The sequence below is a fragment of the Orbicella faveolata genome, unplaced genomic scaffold (assembly GCF_042242905.1).
Source record: "Orbicella faveolata isolate gen_17 unplaced genomic scaffold, um_ofav_v1 contig_1, whole genome shotgun sequence".
NCBI lineage: Eukaryota > Metazoa > Cnidaria > Anthozoa > Scleractinia > Merulinidae > Orbicella > Orbicella faveolata.
The window spans coordinates 9,510,001-9,532,996 of NW_028301536.1; the positions used below are offsets into that span (position 1 = coordinate 9,510,001).

General features: G+C 42.6%; 1 protein-coding gene and 1 long non-coding RNA gene across 2 annotated transcripts in view; one reads left to right on the top strand and one right to left on the bottom strand.

Moving 5' to 3' along the window:
• LOC149117987 (uncharacterized) overlaps positions 1-22,996 on the top strand; it is a 151,201-nt gene that overhangs the window by 81,704 nt on the left and 46,501 nt on the right. The gene's annotated exons all lie outside the window — the stretch shown is intronic.
• Positions 516-2,760, bottom strand: LOC149117991 (uncharacterized). Its single transcript, XM_089283022.1, has 2 exons — positions 2,757-2,760; positions 516-1,798 (listed from the first exon to the last, which is right to left on the bottom strand). Exons 1-2 carry the CDS (start codon positions 2,758-2,760, stop codon positions 516-518), a joined length of 1,287 nt encoding a protein of 428 aa, XP_089139148.1.

The following is a 22,996-nucleotide window of genomic DNA, read 5'->3' on the forward strand; positions in this document are numbered from 1 at the left end:
CAGTAATCAACCACCTGGAATCAATGACATAAAGTATCAAATAACTGGCAAGAAATACCAATTTAAAATTGGTGGGGGGTATTGATTGTTGTGGGATTACAGTTTTTCAATCAGTTTTCTGAATTGGCAACAACTTTATTGCTGTATCCTCCCAATAAATCTTACATCATGTAGTACCAAGAACATCAACATTGACAGTCTGTTGAGGGTGTTAACACAAGGTTCATCATCAGTTTACAATATTAAAATTCCAAAATACTGGAGAGGAAATTTAGATGATAGTACAACTGTTAATGAACTGAACATTTCATAATTTAACATACACACTACTTTTGGATGATGAATTAAACATCTACAGTGTATACTAAATAATATTATATTTAAATCTTGTAAAACAAGGCATACAAAACTTGGCCTACAGCTTTGAGTCTGGCATAATAGTGAAATGTCAACATCAAACAACAGTATTGTGTACAAGGCATTTGTCAGCTTCAGCAAAACACTTCTTTTTATTATTAAGGTAAGCCAAACCCATAAGCCTCAAAAATGTCTTCCATGAGCTTCTGGGCAAACTTATTACTATTACAAGTATACCTCTTGTTCACTGGAATACTGATAGAAAGAGCACAGGTATTTCCACTGATTCGTTTTTCAGTGGATGCACTGTCGTGATCAAATTTTAATTTTCCTGAGAAATTGGGGAAGCGAGATCCACTTCCAAACTGCAACACATCACTCAAGGTGAGATATCTGAGTTCTGAATTATCATGTTTAAAATCATCATTATCATCAGTACCAGTAATAGATGGCTGGGGAAAAGGGATAACATTGCATTTCAATTTTCCCCTACTGAAACTCCTCGGGAAACTATGCCAGTTGTATACAATTTCTGTTTCCCTGTCATGAAGTTCAAACCCTGGAGAGGAAAAACAAGGAACAAAGCAGCTTTTCACATCTTCTACAGAAACTTCTACATGCATTAAATGTTTAATGCCATCACTCGAGTATTTAGACAAAAACTCCAAAGCCCCAAATGAAGCTAGACCCTTTTTAAAGCTATAGATTTCCTCTGCTACACTACTTAAAACTACATGTTTGACACAAGCATTCAAAAGCTCGTTCTTGTCCTCAAATGTTACTGTTGCTTTTGTGTAACCCATATCAAAGCGTTCAGGGAAGGAACTGACAGCACTGATAAAGGATGCTTCATCACTACAAGTAGAAATGTTGGTAAGTTGGGTCAGGAACTCACATTCATATGGAACTTCAGTCAAGTGTGGCTCTTGAGGGATGTCTAATATAAACCCTGCTACCATTGGGGTAAAGAAATGAGGCCCTGGGCAACCATTTAGAAGTGCAATAGCAACAAGTTTTCCAAATGTCTCAAAAAGACCTTTAGCCACAGCTTCGAGGTTGTGTCGAAAGGTGATATGAGGATAAGTGGCCCTTACCAGTACACTATATACACCAAACCCACGAAAAAGGTCCGAAGAGAATTCCCTTGTTACCCCTCCTGAGTCAATTGCATCTTCCCCAATGAACTTAACTGAAACCCTTGCTTTAAGATCTTCATCTTCAATGCATTCAAATGTCCTAGTTACTATATCCTTTCTAGTTATTTCAATCAAAGTAAACTGCTCATTTGGAAAACCATTCAAGGTTTGTTCAAATGCTTCTTCCAAGGACTTTGGTGGGACTTCTTTAATGGACTCTACAGCATCATAGACAGGAGCCTCCTGAGTACTCAGGCTTTGGTCAATAGCACATTTCAGAAGAAAATCATCAAGATTGCTGGTATCTAAAATGCATCGACAAGGACCAATTTTAAAGATCTATCTCAGAAAGCATTTGAACCATGAACACTTGACATTTTTCTTGGACACCTTTTTTTGGTGTCTATAGAATGAAGACACTTCACATAATGTCAAGGCTTATATTTAAATTATGTCATATTTGGATTAGTGCTCTAATCCCCCTGGGGGTACTTTCTATAATGGCTTATATGGGGAGGCTCTGCCTGAAAGAGGTTCCTTTCACAGGCTTCAGGTACATGCGTAGTTCATGTGTTATGTTTGTTGCCGCTGTTTGCATTTTATTTCTTGTTAAGTTGAAATGGCCAAAGAACAAGAGTGTTTATGATTTCAAATATAACATAAACTATTAAGAATCCCAACTGGTTAGAGGCTGACCAGTTGGATATTTACACAACGCGGTCAAGGAGTTGAACTCGGGGCTACTGAGAACAAATCCAAACAGCGGTAGGGTGGAGGATTTGAACCAGGGACCCCCAGATTTCAAATCCAGCGCCCTAAAGCACTCGGCCACGCCGCCTCCACATAAGCCAAAGTACACAAGAGGAAGACAAGCGAAACATACGAACTGGCAAAATGAACGGTAACAAATGGAGAGGAAAGATGGCACAAAACAAAGCAAGGAAAAACCTGCAACTGTTGTTGAAGAACTGCAGCCTGGGCGAAAAAGACAATACTATGGGGTTTCTTAAACTTTCTGGAACAAAACAATAATAATAGTTAGGATGTGAGGAGAACAGAGGAGAGGAGAGGAGAGGAGAGGAGGGTGTTTAAAAGCCAAAATCTTTTTCTAGAGAAGTGGGGTGGGAGAGGGGAAAAATCCATTTTAGTGGGAGTTAATAAATAGTTCTGGAATAAAACAATACTAAAAGTTGCAGTGTAAATCAGAAAAATATTAGGAACACAAAAACCTATCAAAAAAAAGGTTCAAACTTTGCCACTCACGCATGGCTGAATGGCCACTTTAATAATGAACGCCCATGTAATCGACAAGGGAACTTTTCGCGTGAGGAAAACATTGGAATCCAGGCATACCACAATCACAATTGAATCGGACAATAACTCAAAACCATTACCATTCTTTTATGAACCCCATATTAGCATTTTAGTTCCTCACAAGTACTTTTTGGTTCTTATTGTAGTTTGTTCTACTTCGCACTTTTCACCGTATATATTTTAACGATCGCGCCTTTTATCCGCTATTTGTCAAAGATTGCAGACTAGCGATCAAACGCAAGTGATTTTAAACTGTTTTAACCTGAGAACGTTTGTAAATTTTAAATATGACTTATCCTGGTTACTCGTCCATTTTGTAAAACATGTTTATCATGCGCGCTTGTTTAAAGTCACGCAGTAACAGTTTCACACCAATGTTTCGGGGTCTTTACGTTTTCTAGTTCGTGCTAGCAGATATATATTGCAGCCCATAGGAAGAGTCGCGTCCACAGAGATATCCACCAGTGATATAAACGATTTCTAACTTTTTGTAGCCAAGATATTTCTAATATAATTGGTGCAAGTAAATTCACTTTTTAAATCAATTCAAATCACATTATTTTACGTAAATTTCAAATTTAGGACTGCCACAAAACACAGTGGTTTGGCCGTAAAATTATAATGTTGATGATGAAGAGGTCGACGACGACTATGGCAATTTTAAAGCCGGCTAAAGCGGACACCTGTAAGACCCTCGCTAATGCCCGCCTACTAGAGGTGTTCCCTTAATAGAGTTTGGTCCTACAGGTGATGTGAGAAGAAAAGATTGGAACTTACCGAGGGCAGGAGAAAAGATAACTTTTTTGTGGAAAAAGAACAGTTATCAGTGTGGTCCATCCCACAAGTCCAACTTATATTGGGCATACCTAAAGGGCCCAATTATTTTCTTTTTTGCAAATATCATTCCCCACCGGTTCTTTTTTCCACAGAGCCTCAACCTTAATCATTTCCTTCAGTTGAAACAGTTGATTTAGTTGACAGGCCAACGTAAATCGCTTTGATTAGGTTGCCGCAAACTGAAAGCTGATTCAATGTCACAAGTTGGCTCGATTTCCGCCGCTCTCTCTGGTCCGCGTGCCTCCCCGAAACAGAGGCTGGTAATCAAGCCTGTGTAACAAGGCGCTTTGTGGCTTTTGGCTTGGGCCACAAAGTGTTTTATGGCCTTTTGATTACGCCACAAAGTGCCTTGTTGTGTTTCGATAAGCCGCAAAGTGCTTGGACTTGGTCTTTTAAAATAATTCTAATGAGTTTCGACGAAGCATCCAGTTTTCAAAGTAAACTGTCCTTTAGGTTACCACACAGTGCTTTGTGGCTAAAAACGAATAACGACAAATGACTACGTATCGAGTATAATGTCACAGTGTGCTTTGTGATCTTTTACTCTTCAAACCTTACACTATAACAGTGAATAATAATGACAGTCCACTGATTGCGACTGGAATCCGCTGTATCTATATTTTAGATAAAACAACGGAAAGCTTCAGTGGCTCAGATGGAAAGCTTCAACGTCGCGTTTTGATTCTGTCAGCGCTGCTAATAAAAAAGGAAAACTGGGGACAAATTTGAAGATCGCAAACGAAAAAAACTAATACAGTGCTCAACAAAATAAGGAACGGAAAACGATTTTGCTTGGCAGTTTGCTACTTTTAATTTAGCGTGCTTATCGTCCAAATTTCGAATAAAACTATTCAACCAGATAAGTCCGTAATTCAGTCATTGAAAAGATAAAGAAGAATTAATGCCGAAGCTTCGCTAACCATTTTCACGTTAGCCCTTGAACTGAATTGTCGTAGTTGTTTTTTCCCTCAGAGGTTTTTCGTTATACGACGCTTAAACATCACTAAAATGAAGAATAGATCGCCTGAAAGGGACATGACTAAGCTTTCCCATATTTTCTTATCGAAGTGAGCTGAGGTTCGTAGGTCAAATACTGCTACCAAACCCGACCCCGTTGAATAGCAATTTTGCTTAGCCACGTTTAGTCGCCCGTTTAGTCGCCCGCGTAGTCGCCCGTCCGCTTTTTCGATCGTCCCCACTGACGGAGAGCCTGGAACAGGCTATTCGACACATACAGGAGAAACGGACACACGTTCGATTGTTTCTGATTCTAGACAAAACGCGAAAATGTAATCTAAGAAAAAATACTTTTATTGCTTGTATTAGTTAAGTTTAATGTTATTGTTTCCATTTTTTTTAGCATGCACATGTTTTAACGAGTTTTTATTACTCTTAAATGTTGCGTGGTTAAATAAAGGATTGTATTGATTGTATTGTATTGTAGACACCAATTACAAGTCACGCCACTCATCACTTTTGGCGCGAATCGCAAATAAGAACCTAGCCTGTGAACAGGCACCGGCTAGAAGGGTCTGTTCGCGGCTTGAAGGGCCAAGAAGGAACTGGCTGAGGGGGAAGTGGCCGAGGGGGAATGGTGTGAGGGTTGCGGAAATGATTAAGGGCCGTTCCAAACGCTGCTCCACTCATGCGCCAAACCTAACTGATGAGTTAAGTACGCCAGAAGAGCGGAGTTTGAATCGGTTTGGTTCGGCAGGTTAGGTTTGGAGCGGCAAACAACGTTAAATTCGGCAGGGTCTGCCGCAATATGCCACTTGAAGCGGCGGCTGATTCATACGGCGTTTTCCTCATGTGCCGAATTTAATGCATAAATTACTCTTATGTTTTTTGATATAACGACATTCATGATTGGCTCAAACATGAGTGGCGTGACCAGTCATGCATGAAGCTTGAAGTCGTCGCTAAAATTAGAGGCAACATAAACTCTTTGCATTTCGAAGCTCACCTTTATGCATTCGATTTATGAGAAATGGAACTGTATAAGCGAGTTTCTTCAGCGCAAATTCATTCTTTGCTGTTTCTTCGTTTTAATAGCCCAGCTTATAAGGTTTCTCATTAACAGATCGACTTTACCGGGAGAGAATCTTTCTAAATAATATATAGATTTAGCCAAGCCTAAAAGTGGAGCTCCTAATTTCAATAATCAACCATAAAGGAAAAAAAGGGATTTGCTTTTCTTGGCTCAGAAACTCTAAAAATGATCAATTGTGAGCATGTAATTGTTCAGCGTGAGGTTTCACTATTCTTCCCAGTTTAATTTTAACAAACTATACCCAATAGGCGAATCTTTGCTGACGTCATTGTTTACATTTTCCTCATTAACATACGACTTTGCGCATAGAAGGCATCATGCTAGACACGATTTTACTAAAAAACTTAGAGAGCTTGTGAAACTTAGTAAGTGGTGAAATTTTTGGCTCTTTGGGTGTAATATTCGAGGAGAAATTGGCTTTCAAAAACATCAAAATTTCTGTGTGGCAAAAGCGCTAATGACCTCATACATTCTTTGTAAAATTTTGAGGTTTTAACCCTCGTCGCACAAAAAGTATTCAATACATCGCGCTCAAATTCCTTGGAAAAGTTAATCGTGCGTTGCCCTTTCAATATTCAGTATTAACCTCTTTGTAGCTCCATCAGAAACTGTATCGCTTATGGTAATGAGGCAGATATTGTAAACAAAGATTCTCCTATAAGTGTTCCCAAAATTTTACAAACAAGAGACGATTGTGCAAGGAATATGTCGGAAGAAAAGTCAACAATGCGCCAGGGGTTAATGTGCGCTGAAATTTTGCCATTGCACATACTCCCTCAGTCTCTCCCAGAGTATTAACCTGGCTTGCGCACGCGATCTAATCGAGAAACCGGTACCTGGTCAGCGGTCATTTAAAAAAAAAAACCACGCGACTTCGATGAGCTCTTACCCTGAACCCACGATATGGTCACGTGATACTGGTCAGCGGATACCTTGTTTTAACAGCTGTCAATTAATCGTAGCATGGATGTCCAATATCAGATACGTACCTATGGTAATGGTGCTACTCTTATATTTCAAGGTATGGGGTTTGGGGTACTGACAGTGACGTGAAAACCAAAATTTTTGAAATCGATGGGTTACCAAATTTTCTAAGGTATGGGGTTCTACTCGGGAGCCTTCGCTGCACAGGAGTTCTGCTAAAATGTTACTGCAAGTGTTACAAGTAGAACGTGAGGGACTGGGCCCAGCCCCAGGTTACTTATTATTATGGGATCGAAAATCCCACGCGTTGGCGAGAATGAAAACGAAACGAGGATCGATGAGAAAACGTGTTGTCATTGTAGTTTTGTAGTAGTTCCTGTGCGAGATTGAGTAGAGTGTAACATTTGGTGACCCCGACGTGACAAAGAAACCATCGAAATGTCTATAGAAGTCGTCGAAGAGATTCAGATAGAGGTGAGAACAGCAATTTGTCAGCTTAGCGAAGCGAGTCTTCGAGAAATCTGTGCGGGGCTACATATCGAAGTTAAAGAGACGGATACGGGACGTCTGGCGTTAATACAAATCCTAACGAAATATTTAGACGCCGAAGAACTCGGAACTGAAGCACTAACGAATCTCAGAGAAACAATTAAAGAAAAGAAACCGGCAACGAAGGACGCGAAGAGTGAACAAGAGGGTGGTGTGAAAACCGAACATGTGGATCAGAAGTCTGCTGTCAAGTCAAGCACAAATGCAGTTACGCCTAAAGAAACCACAGCGATTCCACCGTTCAGGAAGGAATTTAAAATATCGGGACAGATTGGAGATTCACGTCAGAAAGATCGCTTGAGCTTTACCAGTCTTGCTCACCAAATTAACGCTGGATTGAAACGGGGCTATAAAGAAGAAGAAATTGTCGAGGCCGTTATTCGAGCCATCAATCCAGGCCTTAGATTGAGGAGCTACTTGGAAGGTAAGCCCGATCTAGATCTTGCCAGATTACGTAAAATACTCCGGTCACATTACCAAGAAAGGGGGGCTACGGAAATGTATCAGCTGCTCAGTTCGGCAGTACAGGAAGCTGGGGAGACCCCTCAGGACTTTCTTGTTCGCCTCCTTGATCTAAAGCAGAAAGTACTGTATGCATCTCAAGAAGCAGGATCTGATTTGAAGTATGACCCAAAGCTGGTACAGTGCATGTTTCTGCATTCATTATTAACTGGGTTACGGAATGATAGCATTAAAATGGAGATAAAACCATGCCTGCAAAACACCCAAGTGGAAGATGAAGAACTTTTTGAGAAATTGAATGCAGCAGTTAGTAATGAAACAGAAAGAATGCAGAAGCTTGGTTCCCGTCATGACCAGCTCACAAACCGAACCCCCACACAGCTTGTAGCTCAATTGGCCACCCATGACGACAGCCATGCCTCAGTTGAAGGTAAAACCCCAGAAAAGCCACCAAAAGTTAACCTTCTTACTGAAGTTAGAGAGTTGAAAGCGGAATTGGCTGCTATCCGGGAGGGCATGGAACAACAAAGCCGCGCTAGCCCTCACCCACAGTACAACCCTGTAGAGCAAGGGAGGGTTCGTCCTAGAGGGTGCTGGAATTGTGAAAGACAAGGAAGGGGTTTCCGTTGCAACCATTGTTTCAACTGTGGTGATGTCGGCCACTTCAGTTACCAATGCCTAAGGTCAAGCCGAAGGGGCTTTAACTCAGCAAGCCCCCAGGGAAACAGACAAGGGTTGCCCCCACGGGACAAGGAGCAGCCCCCCCCGATTCATGAGCAGTCCCAACAATGCGTGAACTGTGGAAAGAGGGAGGATTGGGCACATCAATACTTGCGGTGTTCACAGTGCCATACTAGCCACTATTGTTCAAAAGTTTGTCAAAGGGAACATTGGGAGAAGCATAAGAAACTATGTCAAGCCATTAACGAAGTTGAACTGAGGGAAAGGGCAAGTGTTGAAACATTGAAAACGTCGTTCAGTTCCCACCTAACCCCGAGACAACGCTCTAAACTCACCAAATTAGTGGGAAGAAAATGTGTGGTTTCCTGCTTGATTAAAGGGGAAAAGGTGGATGCCCTGTGAGATACCGGAGCTCAAGTTTGTGTTGTGTCCAAACATTGGAAAGAAATTAACCTACCAAACGAGCCAGTAAGAGACATAAGCGAGTTACTGGGGGAAGATGGATTAAATCTCCAGGCCGTGAACGGTACAAAAATCGCATATGATGGCTGGATTGAGGTAGAGTTCCAGTTGGTTGGGGAGGACGGGTACTCGGAGCCATTGACAGTACCCATACTAATAGGAAGTGAAGATAATCAGGAGTATCCCATCATCGGCTTTAATGTCATTGAAGAGGTCATTAAGAGGAGTAGTAGCCCCAACACAACCACCCTATTGCCCCGAATAGTGAATGACTCGTTCCCATCTGTGAAAGAGGGCGAAGCAAGAGCGCTGGTTAATTTCATCCAAAGTATGGATGATGAAGCTGACACCGGTATGCTCAGAGTCGGCAGACAAGACATACGTGTCCCACCAGGAGAGACTGTGAGAGTCAAATGTCAGGTACACTTTGGACTATTAGAAGAAGATTTGCCTGTTGTGTTTGAGCCCAAAGAGGAAGGGGCGTGGCCTGAGGGGCTAGAAGTTCAGGGCTGTCTCCACCGAATCTCCCCGAGGTCTTCGAGCCGAATGTATGTTCCGGTATGCAACAACACCGAACGAGAGATGACCTTACGTAGGCGGACAGAACTGGGCACTATACAGTTAGTGCAGTCCGTCACGCCACTGCCAGTCGAAGCTGAACAGAAACAAGAGAAAGAGGAAGGTGAAACTTGGAGTGAGGCACCCAGTTATGAGTGGGAGCCAAGTCAGCCCGAACAAAGTAAAGCAAAGTGGACTCCCCCAGTTGACTTGAGTCATTTGTCAAGTGAGCAACGGGTGATTGTCAAGGAGATGTTGAGGGAAGAATCCGGGGCCTTCGCTATAGATGATGGTGACATTGGATGTGCCGAACATTTGAAATTGGAAATCAACCTGAGAGATGACGTCCCAGTACAAAAAACATACAATTCAATTCCAAAGCCCTTGTACGAAGAGGTAAAGTCACACTTGCGGGATATGATCAATCGTGGTTGGATAAGCAACTCAAAGTCACCCTACTCTTCCCCAGTGGTGTGTGTGAGAAAAAAAGACGGCAGTCTGAGACTATGTGTTGACTATAGGCAGTTAAACAGCAAAACTGAGGATGACCGCCAGCCCATCCCTCGCATCCAAGACATCCTGAATAGTCTCAGTGGGAACACTTACTTTTCAGTGTTAGACCAAGGAAAGGCATATCATCAAGGATTCGTAGCAGAAGAACACCGACATCTAACAGCGTTCATCACCCCCTGGGGTTTATACCAGTGGAACCGGATTCCTTTTGGCCTTAAAAATGCACCGGCAGCTTACCAGAGGTACATGGAGAAATGCCTAGAAGGTCTCCGCGATGAAATATGTATTCCATATCTTGATGATGTCCTGGTGTACAGTAGAACATTTTCTGAGCATGTAGACAATGTGCGAAAGGTACTTAAACGTTTGCAGGAGTATGGTATCAAGCTGAAGCCAAAGAAATGTGAGTTGTTTAAGCCCCGTGTTCGTTACTTAGGCAGAATAGTCTCAGCAGATGGCTACACGATGGACTCAGCAGACGTTGCAGCAGTGGCAGCCTTTAAGGAAACTAAACCAAGAACTGTTGGTGAATTGCGCAAACTCCTGGGTTTCATAAGCTATTACCGCCAATATATTCGCGACTTCTCCAGATTAGCCAAACCCCTTTATGACCTACTTTCAGTTAAAGAATGCAGTGACCAGCCCAGCAGAGCTAAAGGACAGAAAGAGCACCCCAAGTGGAAGTTGCCGACATCGAAAGGACAATCGTCATCAAATCACAAAATCCCGTGGAATGAAAGACACCAAGAGCGATCAAACTTCCTAATTGAACTTCTTATGCAGCCAGGGATAATGGCTTACCCTGACTTTGAACGACCATTTGTACTGCACACGGATGCCTCAAGCGAAGGACTTGGGGCGGTGCTCTACCAAGAACAAGGGGGGAAATTGAGAGTTGTTGGCTATGGCTCAAGGACATTGACGCCCGCGGAACGGAACTACCACTTGCACTCAGGAAAGTTAGAATTCTTGGCCCTAACGTGGGCAATTACTGACAAATTCAGGGATTACTTATTCTATGCTCCATCCTTCGCTGTTTTCGCTGACAATAACCTGTTAACGTATGTGATGTCATCAGCAAAGTTGAATGCCACGGGGCATCGGTGGGTGGCCGAGTTAGCGGATTATAACTTTACAATCAAGTACCGACCGGGCAAGACTAATGTTGACGCGGATGTTCTGTCAAGAATCCCATTGGACATAGACAAGTATATGAGCGATTGTACAGAGGAAGTACCCAAAGATGTCCTTGAAGCAACCGTGGAAGCAGTTAGGGAACAGGCAAAAGGCACAATCCCATGGGTTACGGCAATTGCCGCAGACTTGACAACTCCTGAACCGACATTAAAGGATCTGAATCTAAAACCCTTCAGCCCTAGTGAAATCAAGGAGGCACAGCACTCGGATAGTGCTATATGCCGCGTGCTTTACTACAAGACACACGGGATCAAACCGGGTGGTGGCCAACTGAAGAATGAACCCCATGGAGTTACCAACCTTATGAGAGAATGGAAGAAACTGGAAGTTGATGAACATGGTATCCTGCGACGAAGAACAAGCTCTAAGATACAATTAGTTCTGCCACACAACTTCATCCCAGTGGTACTTAAAGAACTACACACAGAGATGGGACACCTTGGAGTGGAGAGAGTCGCAGAACTTGCAAGGTCCCGCTTCTACTGGCCACATATGTACCGTGACATAGAGTATTTTGTGACACAACGTTGCAGATGCATCAAACAGAAGAAACCAAACACAGTCACGAAAGCACCTATGATGCACCTGATGACATCAGCACCCTTTGAAGTAGTTTCCATTGATTTTCTGCATCTGGACAAGAGCAAAGGTGGATATGAATATGTACTGCTGATTGTTGATAACTTTACCAAATATGCCCAAGCCTATGCAACGCGCAACAAGACGGCCCGCACTGCTGCTGAGAAGATCTACAATAAGTTTATCCCAAGGTTCGGTTTCCCAGCACGAATACATCACGACCAAGGTGGTGAGTTTGAAAACAAATTGTTCCACAACCTAGAACGTCTCAGTGGAGTTGCCAGCTCGCGAACCACTCCATACCACCCACAGGGCAATGGCCAGGTAGAACGCATGAACCGAACGTTACTCTCGATGCTAAGGACCCTCCCGGAGGAAAAGAAATCGAACTGGAAAGATTCCTTAAACAAGCTTATACATGCGTACAACTGCACAAGACACGAAACGACTGGGTTCTCGCCATTTTACCTGATGTTTGGCCGTTCCCCACGATTACCAGTTGATTTGCTGTTTGACCTAGACAACGACCTTCAACAGGGTGATTACCAGGACTATGTAAAGACGTGGCAAGCAGATATGAGACGGGCCTACGACCTAGCATCTAGGAACACCCAGAAATCGTCAGCCAGGAGTAAAGTGTATTACGACAAGAAGGCTTCCGCAGCAGTCCTACTCCCCGGCGACCGCGTACTTGTTAGAAACCTTTCAGAAAGGGGAGGACCTGGAAAGCTCCGTTCACACTGGGAAGAGCAAATTTATGTAGTTGAGGAACGCATATCTGATAGTCCAGTCTATCGAGTAAAGCCAGAACTTGGCCGTGGGAAACAACGAGTGTTACACCGTAACTTGCTACTTCCTTGTGATGCTTTACCACTGCCTAAACCAACGAGAGCATCATCCAAGACCACCCAACTAAGACCTAGAGTGCCACCTCAGCCTGAAGACATTGGAGAGAGTTCCGATGATGAGTATGAGATGAACACACTGTCCTCTCCGGTCACCCATGAAATAGCCTTTCCGGCGGAAGTAGACACCCCTCCTATGGACCCACAGGACCACTGTGATAATGAAGATTGTGCCACTATGTCAGATACCAGGGACAACCTGACCCACAAGTGGACACTGGTGACTCATCAGTGCCAAATTCATCCGTTCTAGATGTGACTGATATGGCCCCTGAGGAAAGTGACAATTCAGATTCAGAGGAACACCTAGAGGGAGCTACGCGACCTAGAAGGGAGAGACGACCCCCTCGGATTCTGACTTACAGTCAGATGGGGGTACCCGAGTACCAACGTTTAAACCCAGTAGTAAACGCAATTCAATGCCCTCAGGTGATACTTCCCTACCAAGTCATGGCCAACTGGCTTGTACCTCACTGCCGGTGTGTTCACTGCACCCCGCACATCCCATTTATTCCACAGCTGCAGTATATACCACAGCCCATATGGACAAACCAGTAATGAACACTCCTGAAGTCACAACTGATTACTCCGAGTGTTAACCATGGACAAGCAGACCTGTTGCTCGCCTTCTGTGACTTAACTCATAAGCGAAATTTGTGTTGGATTTTCCCTCTAGTTACAAACTGTTAAAGACAAAACCTGCGGATAATGGAACTGCCACAATAAGTATTCAGTTTGAAACATGATGAGAACTGACGCTCCCTCCTAACCATTGTTCTTTTTGGTTTTGTATTTCCTGTTATAATGTCGGGACGACATTTCTGTTGGAGGGCAGTGTGTTACAAGTAGAACGTGAGGGACTGGTCCCAGCCCCAGGTTACTTATTATTATGGGATCGAAAATCCCACGCGTTGGCGAGAATGAAAACGAAACGAGGATCGATGAGAAAACGTGTTGTCATTGTAGTTTTGTAGTAGTTCCTGTGCGAGATTGAGTAGAGTGTAACACAAGTGCAGTAAAAAGAAAACAATATTGATGATACACTTTGTATGCTCCCTAGTATTGACTGTTGTAAGTAAGGTTACCAGTGAGCACTGCACAATGTAGTTTGCATAATATTTCTATAGTAGACTAGTAGTAATCAGTGATAAGAAAATGCATTTTAACAAAAGGGGCAGGGTACCTTTTATGAGTTAAAATCTGTAGTTTAGTTAGGTGAAATCGAGTGTTGTGTTATTACAAAGGTACTGAGTTACCTCAGTACCTTTAGGAGCCAGAAAAAATATGAGAAGGTAGTTCAGTTAAACTGGTATCTCTTGGGGTTGAATTTGAGCCAGGCCCACAAAGGGAGATTGATATTAGTTTCCGGTGCCTTTTAGGGATTTCTTTCAAATTTCCCATGACAACAGCTGTAAATTTTATACTTGAGTCCTCCCTTTTAGATGCTCAGACAAAAGAAAGTTTGTTGAAATCTTTGTGAAAAAGGGTAAGGGAGACAATGAATCATTACCAAACAGTGCAAACAAAAACTTAACTTCTTTCCAGGACAATTTATTGGTTTTAAACAAAACTGCTCGTCACTTCATAGTTTTTGTTTGATGCCACATTAAATAAAAGCACATCGGAAAATCTCATTGTTAAAGGAGAAGGTCACTCCAAAAAGCTTACTTTTTTTGTCTTCCCCTATATCAAATAAACATCCAGCTTTTCCACTCACCGAAGTTTCAGCCTCTGAAGTGCCCGCTATCCTGACGAAATTCGTCTCGAGGGAAGCGACTTCGGAGACCACCATTTTGAAACTGTCTTGGCAGCCGGACCGTGTTTATGTGACGTCACTCCGTCCTACTCGAAATTGGCGGGAAGGAGAAAAACCTGCAACTGACTTGGCATCCTTAACACAGTCAGCAAAATCTATTTTTTTCCAAGCGATTATCCACTTCACTATCTTGAATGCTATCATCTTGGAGTTTGAAAATGTTTGGCTCAAAATAATACGGCTCAAGACCAGCCATAACCTAGAGTGGTAGTTAAGGACGTTAGCGCTAATTGTTTCTGCGTATCCTTACTGCGCACGCAAATTTACACGTCACTTCATGCATGAGAGTGCGCGCTAAGTAACAAAATGAACAATGATAGGGCAGATGGCCATTTGCTATAGCTTTGCCTGGATTTAACATCCTTGGACGTTCGGTGACCCCTACTTTTCTTTCCAGAAACAGATTTTATTTACAATTATCTCCACATTGTCCGAAAATGAACAAAAAATCAATGTGGGGAGTTAAAAAAATTCAAGATTTCTGTCCACGGGACATCGAATCCTGCCATCTTGTGGCTGCAAGGCGCGTGAAACTATGGCACTAAATACGAACTTGTTCTTTAAGAAACCTCACCAGCTGACTAAATTCACTTAAAAGGTCCACTTAAATAATATTTGGCAGAGAATATTTCACTTCAAAGATCTAATTACAATAATTTTGGGCTTACAGACACTGTGGCCTTATTCGGTAACGAAGCCCGATTTTTTCAGATTTAGGGTGTTCTTCGGGGCATATTCTCTCCAAAACGAAGTCAGCGAACCCCTATTTTTTTACATTTCTAACATAACTAACTCATCATCTTACAGTGGTAAACGTCTCAGAAAAAAATCACTGTTGGAACATTTTCGCGCGATCTTGGGAAGCCATGTGGACAAAATCTCTCGGACCTGGCTCCTGAGTACTGTTCAAAATGGCGGCAAAGATGTTACAATTTTGGGCTTCTTTGGAGAGGAGGCTTCTCAGGATAAAACTCCCCCCACTAAACATTATTGAAAGGAGAAATTATAGACATTACAAACCTGCATTGTTCCGTGAAGAGCTAGAACACTTCCCCTGAGAAACCATCGAACTCGAAGAGACACCAGAAGGAAGCTGGAACGCCATTAAGGACCTATTCCTAATAACAGTGCTGACAAACACGCACCTATTGTTATGCGTCGAGTACGTGGATATTCAGTGCCGTGGTTAACAAGCGATCTAAAAAAGCTTACGTAAGGAAGAGCGCGATTATCACCACAAAAAGGCATTAATCACAAACAAAGAACTACACTGGAGTAATTATAAGCGGTCAGACTGGCTCAAAATGAAGTCAACCAAAGCTACTGGTCTCGATGGAATTCCTGCCCGGTTATTAAAGGATGCAGCAAATGAAATATCAAGACCTATTGCCTACCTTATAAATTCATCAATTTCTACCTGTATGATACCATTTGAATGGAAAAGTGCCAAGCTAATTCCAATTCACAAATCTGGAGATAAGAGCGACCCAAATAACTATAGCCCGATCTCAAGTTCTTCCGTTAATTTCTAAAATAATGGAACGTGCAATTCAATCACATTTTGTGGTTTTTCTTACAAAAAAGCAGTTCCTTTTCAGTACATCAATCAGGATTCCAGAGGAAACATTCCACCGAAACTGCTACTGTACACTTTGTTGACCATATCTTAGAACAAATGGATAAACAGAGGATTACCGGATCCATTTTTGGACATCTAAAAAAAGCAATTGACCTAGCGGACCACCACTGTCTGCTACATACACTAGAACATTATGAAATTAGAGGGAAAATTCTAAAATTGTTTGAAGATTATCTTACTACTCGAACACAGAAGGTCAAATACAACCAAGACGTGTCATCCAGTTTAACTATCGGCTATGGAGTTCCCCAATGATCTATACTGTGCCCGATTTTGTTTGTGGTAAACATCAACGATCTCCCGCAAAGTCTGCTAGAGTCATCAATAGGCATACACGCTGACGATACGGTTATCTACTATTCTGACTCCCCGGAAACTTTTCGGGCCCGCAAAGCCATTTTTAGATCATCTGTATCTAAAAACAGAGAGGTGTACACGCCGGGAAGTCCTTGTATGAACAGAACCTCTGTTCATATTAATAATCGGCATGTGAATAAAACAGATGTGTAATCTAAAGGTTTGAGATTTTGCTACGGCTTTCTGGGTGCGAAAACTTTTCGGGACCTTCGAGAAACGGGCCCCAGCGCAGAAATCATCAGGTTCTACAAAACGACCTAAACAATGTCGAAAAATGGTTAGCAATCAACATGCTCGTACTCAGTTAGAATGAAAACGGACGTAAAATGACGATTTTCGTTTCATATCTCCCAATCAATTCTGTGAAAGTAGTAATGGACGCTCATATGGGCAGTAACCAATCAGGAGCCGAGAAAGACAATAGGCTATTGTTTGGAGAACAATGGATTCTATTGTTCTCCAAATCCAAGATAGCGCCTTGAAAAATCGGACCAATCCGGAGCCAAATTAAGAATTCAAGATGGCGGCGCCCACGAAAGTCGGCCATGTTGAAAAACAGCCCACCAGCCTCGACGGAGGACTGGGATCGGTCTCACGGATTTCCATGGCGACAAAAATTACGCCAGGGTCACGCCAAAAATGTCACGCAACTTCAAATTCGATACTTACAGTGTCCTGTGGTCCTAAACGACAGTGGTCCGTCCGGCAAGTGGCCAGACTGAGAGACTTGGGCCCGAGTGTAGCCTATATAGGGTGTGGCAAAGCATCATGGGAAAATGACCGCATCGGGAACCAATCAGAATGAATTAAAGTACTCACAGTGGTTGGCTTCCCCAGTCCCCCTCAAACATCACACAATGTCAAATGTCACGAACTTTAATAGCAAATCTTTTGCGCTAACATTAAAAGATATGACGTCATTGCCATGTTAATCGAGTAAAAAGACCAGTTTCTATCGTCATCACACAATGTTTCAAATGAACTTTAATGTCCAAAACGTTTTCGCTAAAATTACAGAAAGCTAGTCATTGTGTCTCAAATAAGATAACACTATCAAAAAAATGGAACAGAAATAATTTGATATAAGGTAAATGCAATCGTTGACGAGTAGCAAATAATAAGCGAAGGCAAAAATATATAGGGTAAAAGGTGAGAAGAAAAATAAAATACAATTGAAATGCTTCAACTGGAAATGAATTGCTAATGCAGTTTGCAATAAAATCTAAACTCCTTGATCTCGACTGTTCCCTTGAGAAAAGCATCGTTCAAATCCATACACTAATTACAAACAAGGTGTGTACGTGTTGACGAATGGTCAGAGAGTGTGTCATGTTAGATGAATGTTATTTTCTCAGTATACAATAATGTTATCATTGATCATTGCTTTTAGGACATGTGGTGGCTCCTAAAGGAGCCGTTTTTTGTTTTGATGTTTTACTTACTGCTCCAGAAGTAAGTCTAACGCATTCATGAGGAGTGCGATTGTCTCTTCCTGTTCCGCTACTCTTTTACGAAGAAGCAACTCCTTAGAATGCCTGATATATTTCTCCGGCACTCTTGCCATGAAGTTTTGGTCTAAAAAAATCTTCATCTTCTTCAGTCTTACCTCCCTGCTAATCTTTGGTGACGGCGTACCATCCACTAAAGAGTTGCTAGGAACAGAGAGATCTTTCTCCACTTCCAATAGCGCTTCTGAAACGTCGAAATTTTTATCACACTCCATTATCAACATGAGTCGTTGTACTCAAAAATAAAAAATGCTGAAATATATATACCCTTCAGTGCTTAGCGCATAATCAAATTGCCGTGCGCTTTGCCATCCCTTGGGCTATCCAAAATGCCGCGCGCTTTGCGTTAATGAATAGGTGTACCTACCATCCCTTGATATGTGTCGGTAAGACTGAAAAAAAATTCCTATGATTTATTCTTGTCAGTTTAGTTCATTTGTAGAATTTTAAAAGTAGTTTTTTGCCTGTCGAAGTGATCGGAACATTTTTACTCGACGCATCATCAAATTGCCGTGCGCTTTGTCGTCCCTAGGGCTATTCAAAATGCGGCGCGCTTTGAAAGCGTTAATGAATAGGTGTACCTACCATCCCAGGTCGGTAGTCTGCCTACTAAAGCATATTAAAAGACTTATCAAGCAGTCTTTTGAACCGTATTGTAATCAAATGGTATAAAAATCGTTGTCGAACGAAAGACATTCAACTCGTGTATCGACAAGCTTAATCTGGTGTGTGGTCGGTGGTTTCTTTTCCGACTCTTTAAATTTCCTGGCTATTGGCAGTCACATTGATGTCAGTAAAGAATATCCTCCTCCTCCTCCTCCACCTCCTCACCTCCACCTCCTCACCTCCTCCTCCTCTTCCTCCACCTCCTCCACCTCCTCCACCTCCCCTCCTCCTCCTCCTCTCCCACCTTTTCATCCTCATCCTCCTCCTCGTCCACCTCTCCTCCTCCTCCCCTCCTCCCCTCCTTCTCCTCTCCCACCTTTTCATCCTCCTCCTCCACCTCCCCTTCTCCTCCTCCTCCTCCTTACCTCCCCCTCCTCCTCCTCCACCACCTCCTCCTCCTCTTCCACCTCCTCCTCCTCCTCCACCTCCTCACCTCTCCCACCTTTTCACCCTCCTCCTCCTCAAGTCCTTTGTTTTCCCTTTCTTCCATGATCGTAACGATCAACTAAATCATCAATAATTATTTGCCAAGAACAAAAATAATGCTTCAACTGCCCTAAATCATTTGAAGTAAGGAGTCTGTGAGCGAAACATGTCCTTATCGTGCCGTTATTGCCAGAGACTCGTGAAGACAATAGAATCCGTCACGAGAAACAGTTGTCAAAGGAAAAAAACACCAGAGGATATCCCAAAGATCCCATACCCAACCGAAAAGCACCATGGGATCCCTAGTGGAACAGAAATGGGAGAAGCGTTTCGGTTCAAGACACCCTCTAGTATTTTGGTCGTGGGCCCTTCTGGTTGTGGTAAGACTTGTTTTACCGAATCCTTACTCTTGGATCACTTGGAGGAATTGTTTGTAAACCCTCCCCCTACGATTCATTATTGCTACGGGGCGTTGCAAGACGGATTTAGAGGCATGGAAGATGCCGGTGTGCAATCTTACGAGGGGATTCCAGAGGCAGACCATCTCAAGGCATGGTTTTCGAAGAGTGGATTCCTCGTATTAGACGATCTGATGGTAGAGGGATGTGAGGACAAAGCGTTGCTAGACTTATTCACCAAACACTCTCATCATCAAAATATCACCGCGTTGTACTTGTGCCAAGACATGTTTCCACCAGGAAATTACGCAATGCCCACTATATCGTAGCCTTCAAAAATCCAAGAGATCAATTAGGGATGAAGAATTTACTACTTCAAGCTTTTCCCACTTGCTGGCAAGACATGATGGACGCGTATCAAAAAGTGACCGAACGACCGTTTGGGTACACGGTCCTGGATTTACATCCCGCCAGTGATGACAGGAAGCGCGTGTTTAGTCACCTCCTGATGCATGAAGGATACCCGCGCTGGCATCGAAGAAAGAGAGAGGATGTCTGATCCTTGACCCAAATGGTATATTAAATATCAGTTTAATCGACTCGGCTCATTTGAAGCACGTTGTCTTGGGTGAAGGTCGACGAGAATCATGGATGATCGTTCAACAGGTATTTTTGGCCCCGTAGAAGATAACAATGATGAAAACGTAGAAGAGGAAGAGGAGGTGGACGAAGAGGAGCCTGAAGAGGAACATTAAGAAGAGGAGGATAGTAGCAGCTCCGATGAGGAAGAGGAAGCGGACGACGATGAACAGGATCCGTGGAGTTCGTTACGTCAAAATGTCGGGGAAGATCTCAAAGAAATCTACCTGAAAGAAGTCCAGCAGTTCCTGGATAAGGGAAAATCCCAAAACTATGCCGAAAATGCTGCTTTTAATTCCCTATTACCTATAAGTAGAAGAAGGCTACGAAAGGACTTACTTAGAGCGTCTAAAATGGACTCACCGTATCAAGCACGACGCAATACACCGTAAAGTTATGAAGACTCTTCGACGCTTTATCGAGGAAGACGACATGGATTTTGACGATGATGACGAAGAGGAAGTAGAAGAAGAGACCTGAATTAGCCATGTGCCTCCTATAAGAGTGTGTGACTCCAGGGTTTTAGTCATTATTTTTAACACGCCACACATGCAAGATGACTTGCTCCCATCAACTGTCAGGGAATGACCAGAAGGCCGTCTGTAAAAAGGCCTACCACAAAAAATATTATTCAAGGAACAGAGAGCGAATCCTGGCCCAACAAAAGAGATATCGTGCAGAGAACGTCGGAATCCTCAAAACCCGTCGTAAAAGATGGCATGAAAACAACAAGGAACGACTCGCCCGCAGCCAGAGAGCCTACAGCTGGTTTTCACATGACGTCACTAAAATTCGAACTATAAAACTATTGATCTTCCTAAGATTTTACTTAAATGATGTATAAGAGCGGCTGAAAACTAATATTCATCCAAATTTTTGCTCGGAATGGGTTCTTGGTTTTGTGATAAACTACGCTTGAATTTTTAAGCTTTTGCGTGACGCGGCATTTACATGACGGCCTAGGGACCGTTCATTTTTTATAAGGTAGGGGGTGGTGGTGGGATTTGGGGGGGGGGCCATGCAAAAAAAAAAATGGCTTTCGAGGGGAACCATCCCAAAAAAATAATGGAAAAAGGGGGGTCACGTGAAATATTTTAGTAAAACTTTAAAATGGCATAATGTTTGAATATCAAAAAAATTGCTACAGAATAAACATAGAAGGCAGGATACAAATTTATTACAAACTTTCCCCCTGCTTTAAAAAACGTTTGGCGACAAAAAGCATTTGTAGCTACTGAAAAGAAGTATTTAACACTGTTATTTTCGAATGCAACTTTCACTGGCACTCATCTTCATCTTCGCTGTCGTCGAGTTCTTCGTCGCCGCTTGTGCTGTTATGGGAGTCTCTTTCACCAATGCTGCAAGAAGCAGCAATGCTTTCCGTCAGAGTGTACTCTTCAGGGTACATGAAGGTGTAAACATAATCTCTGACTTCCTGCTCAAGGTTGGGGGTGATTCTGCTTCTTGCAACATTGGTGAAATAATTCCCTTTCAAGAGCTGTGCGATGTATGGCCCATCTCTTCTAAATAACGACGTGGCAACATCCTCAATTTTAATACACTCTTCCGGGACGGCCGTTCTAGGAGGGTACACAAGGCATTGTGGAAGATCATTTCCTAGCGGGTTTCCAACACAGATTCCATAAACTCGTTGGACGTTGTTTTCAGTGCGCTTCCTCTTTCTTTCATTTGACTTTCTGCGGTTTTCTTTTTTCCTTCTCCTTTTGTTGATGTGCTGTTTGAGTATGCCCTTGAATATGCTGTTATAATTGCTCTTCTTATTTTCTAGTGCTTCCATGTCCTGCGTGACCTTCATCAACTTAGCTTCTATACATTTGATCTGTTTTACATTAAAACTGTAGGCAAATTCTTCTCCCTGCTTTAAAGCAAGCCCATTGGACTGAAAGAGTGTGGAATCGTGTTCCTTTACATCTTTCAATATGACATTCAACTTTTCCACCATTTCTCTGTGCTCTCTGATGGAAAAGTAGAGGCAATTGTAAGACATTCATGCTTGCAGCAGAGGAGTGCTCTCAGAGCTGGCCAACCAACACTGAAAAATGCCAGGACATTGACACAAAGTGACAACAGGGCAAGTGCTGAGAGCAGTGAAACGGATGAAAGTGACAATGATGAGGATGACAGTGATGCCATTGACTCTGGGGGAGAAGATGACTCAAGTGACGTCATTCTTGCATTCATCAATTCAGATGAGGAAGATGCCGATGAGAGGCCAAATGCCACACGCTCAGGGCGAGCCATAACTAGGAGATCCGAAATTGACTTCCTTTCTTTTGATTTGGTTTTTAAACAACAGCTTTCTGTAGTACAGGGATTGTAAATATTGTCTTCATAGTGAGCACAATAACGTGAAGTAGGGGGATAATAGAGAAATATTAAAAAAGTTGAAATCTAAATATTGTCTGTTCAATTTTTTTTGGGGGGGGGCATGTGTAAAAATTGGTAAGCTGAGGGAGGTCATGCGATTTTTAAATGGTGCTTCCCAAATCCCACCAGCTCCCCTCCCTCATGAAAAATGAATGGTCCCCTAGAGAACTGTCATGATGGTTAAAAAAGTAACTTATTTCGGGGAGCTATCGGAACAGTTCATGTCTTAGAAAAAGTATTATTTTAATGTTTTAGAGTTCCTCGAGGGATAAATTCACGCTTTTGTAGCAAAACTCAGTGACAGATGTTTCTGTTGGTTTCCGGCCGCCATGTTGGTGCCCATACGGATGGGCACTAGCATGGCGTCTCCATACAAATCTCTATAAATTTGGGTAAAAAATTTCTCCACATATCTCGCATAAGAAAAATTGCTGTGACCAGAATTTTGGCGAGAGTCTTTGCATATTTACCTTCTTTCATTTCCCAGATTCTGGACTTTATCTATTGGCCGGTTTTGATTTTTATTTTGATCTATTTTGAATTGCGTGACACTGAAAACCAGCAATTGTCAACAGAACAAGGAGCACATCAGAAAATACTGTAAAAACAACAGGGAACGGATCAACGAATATTGG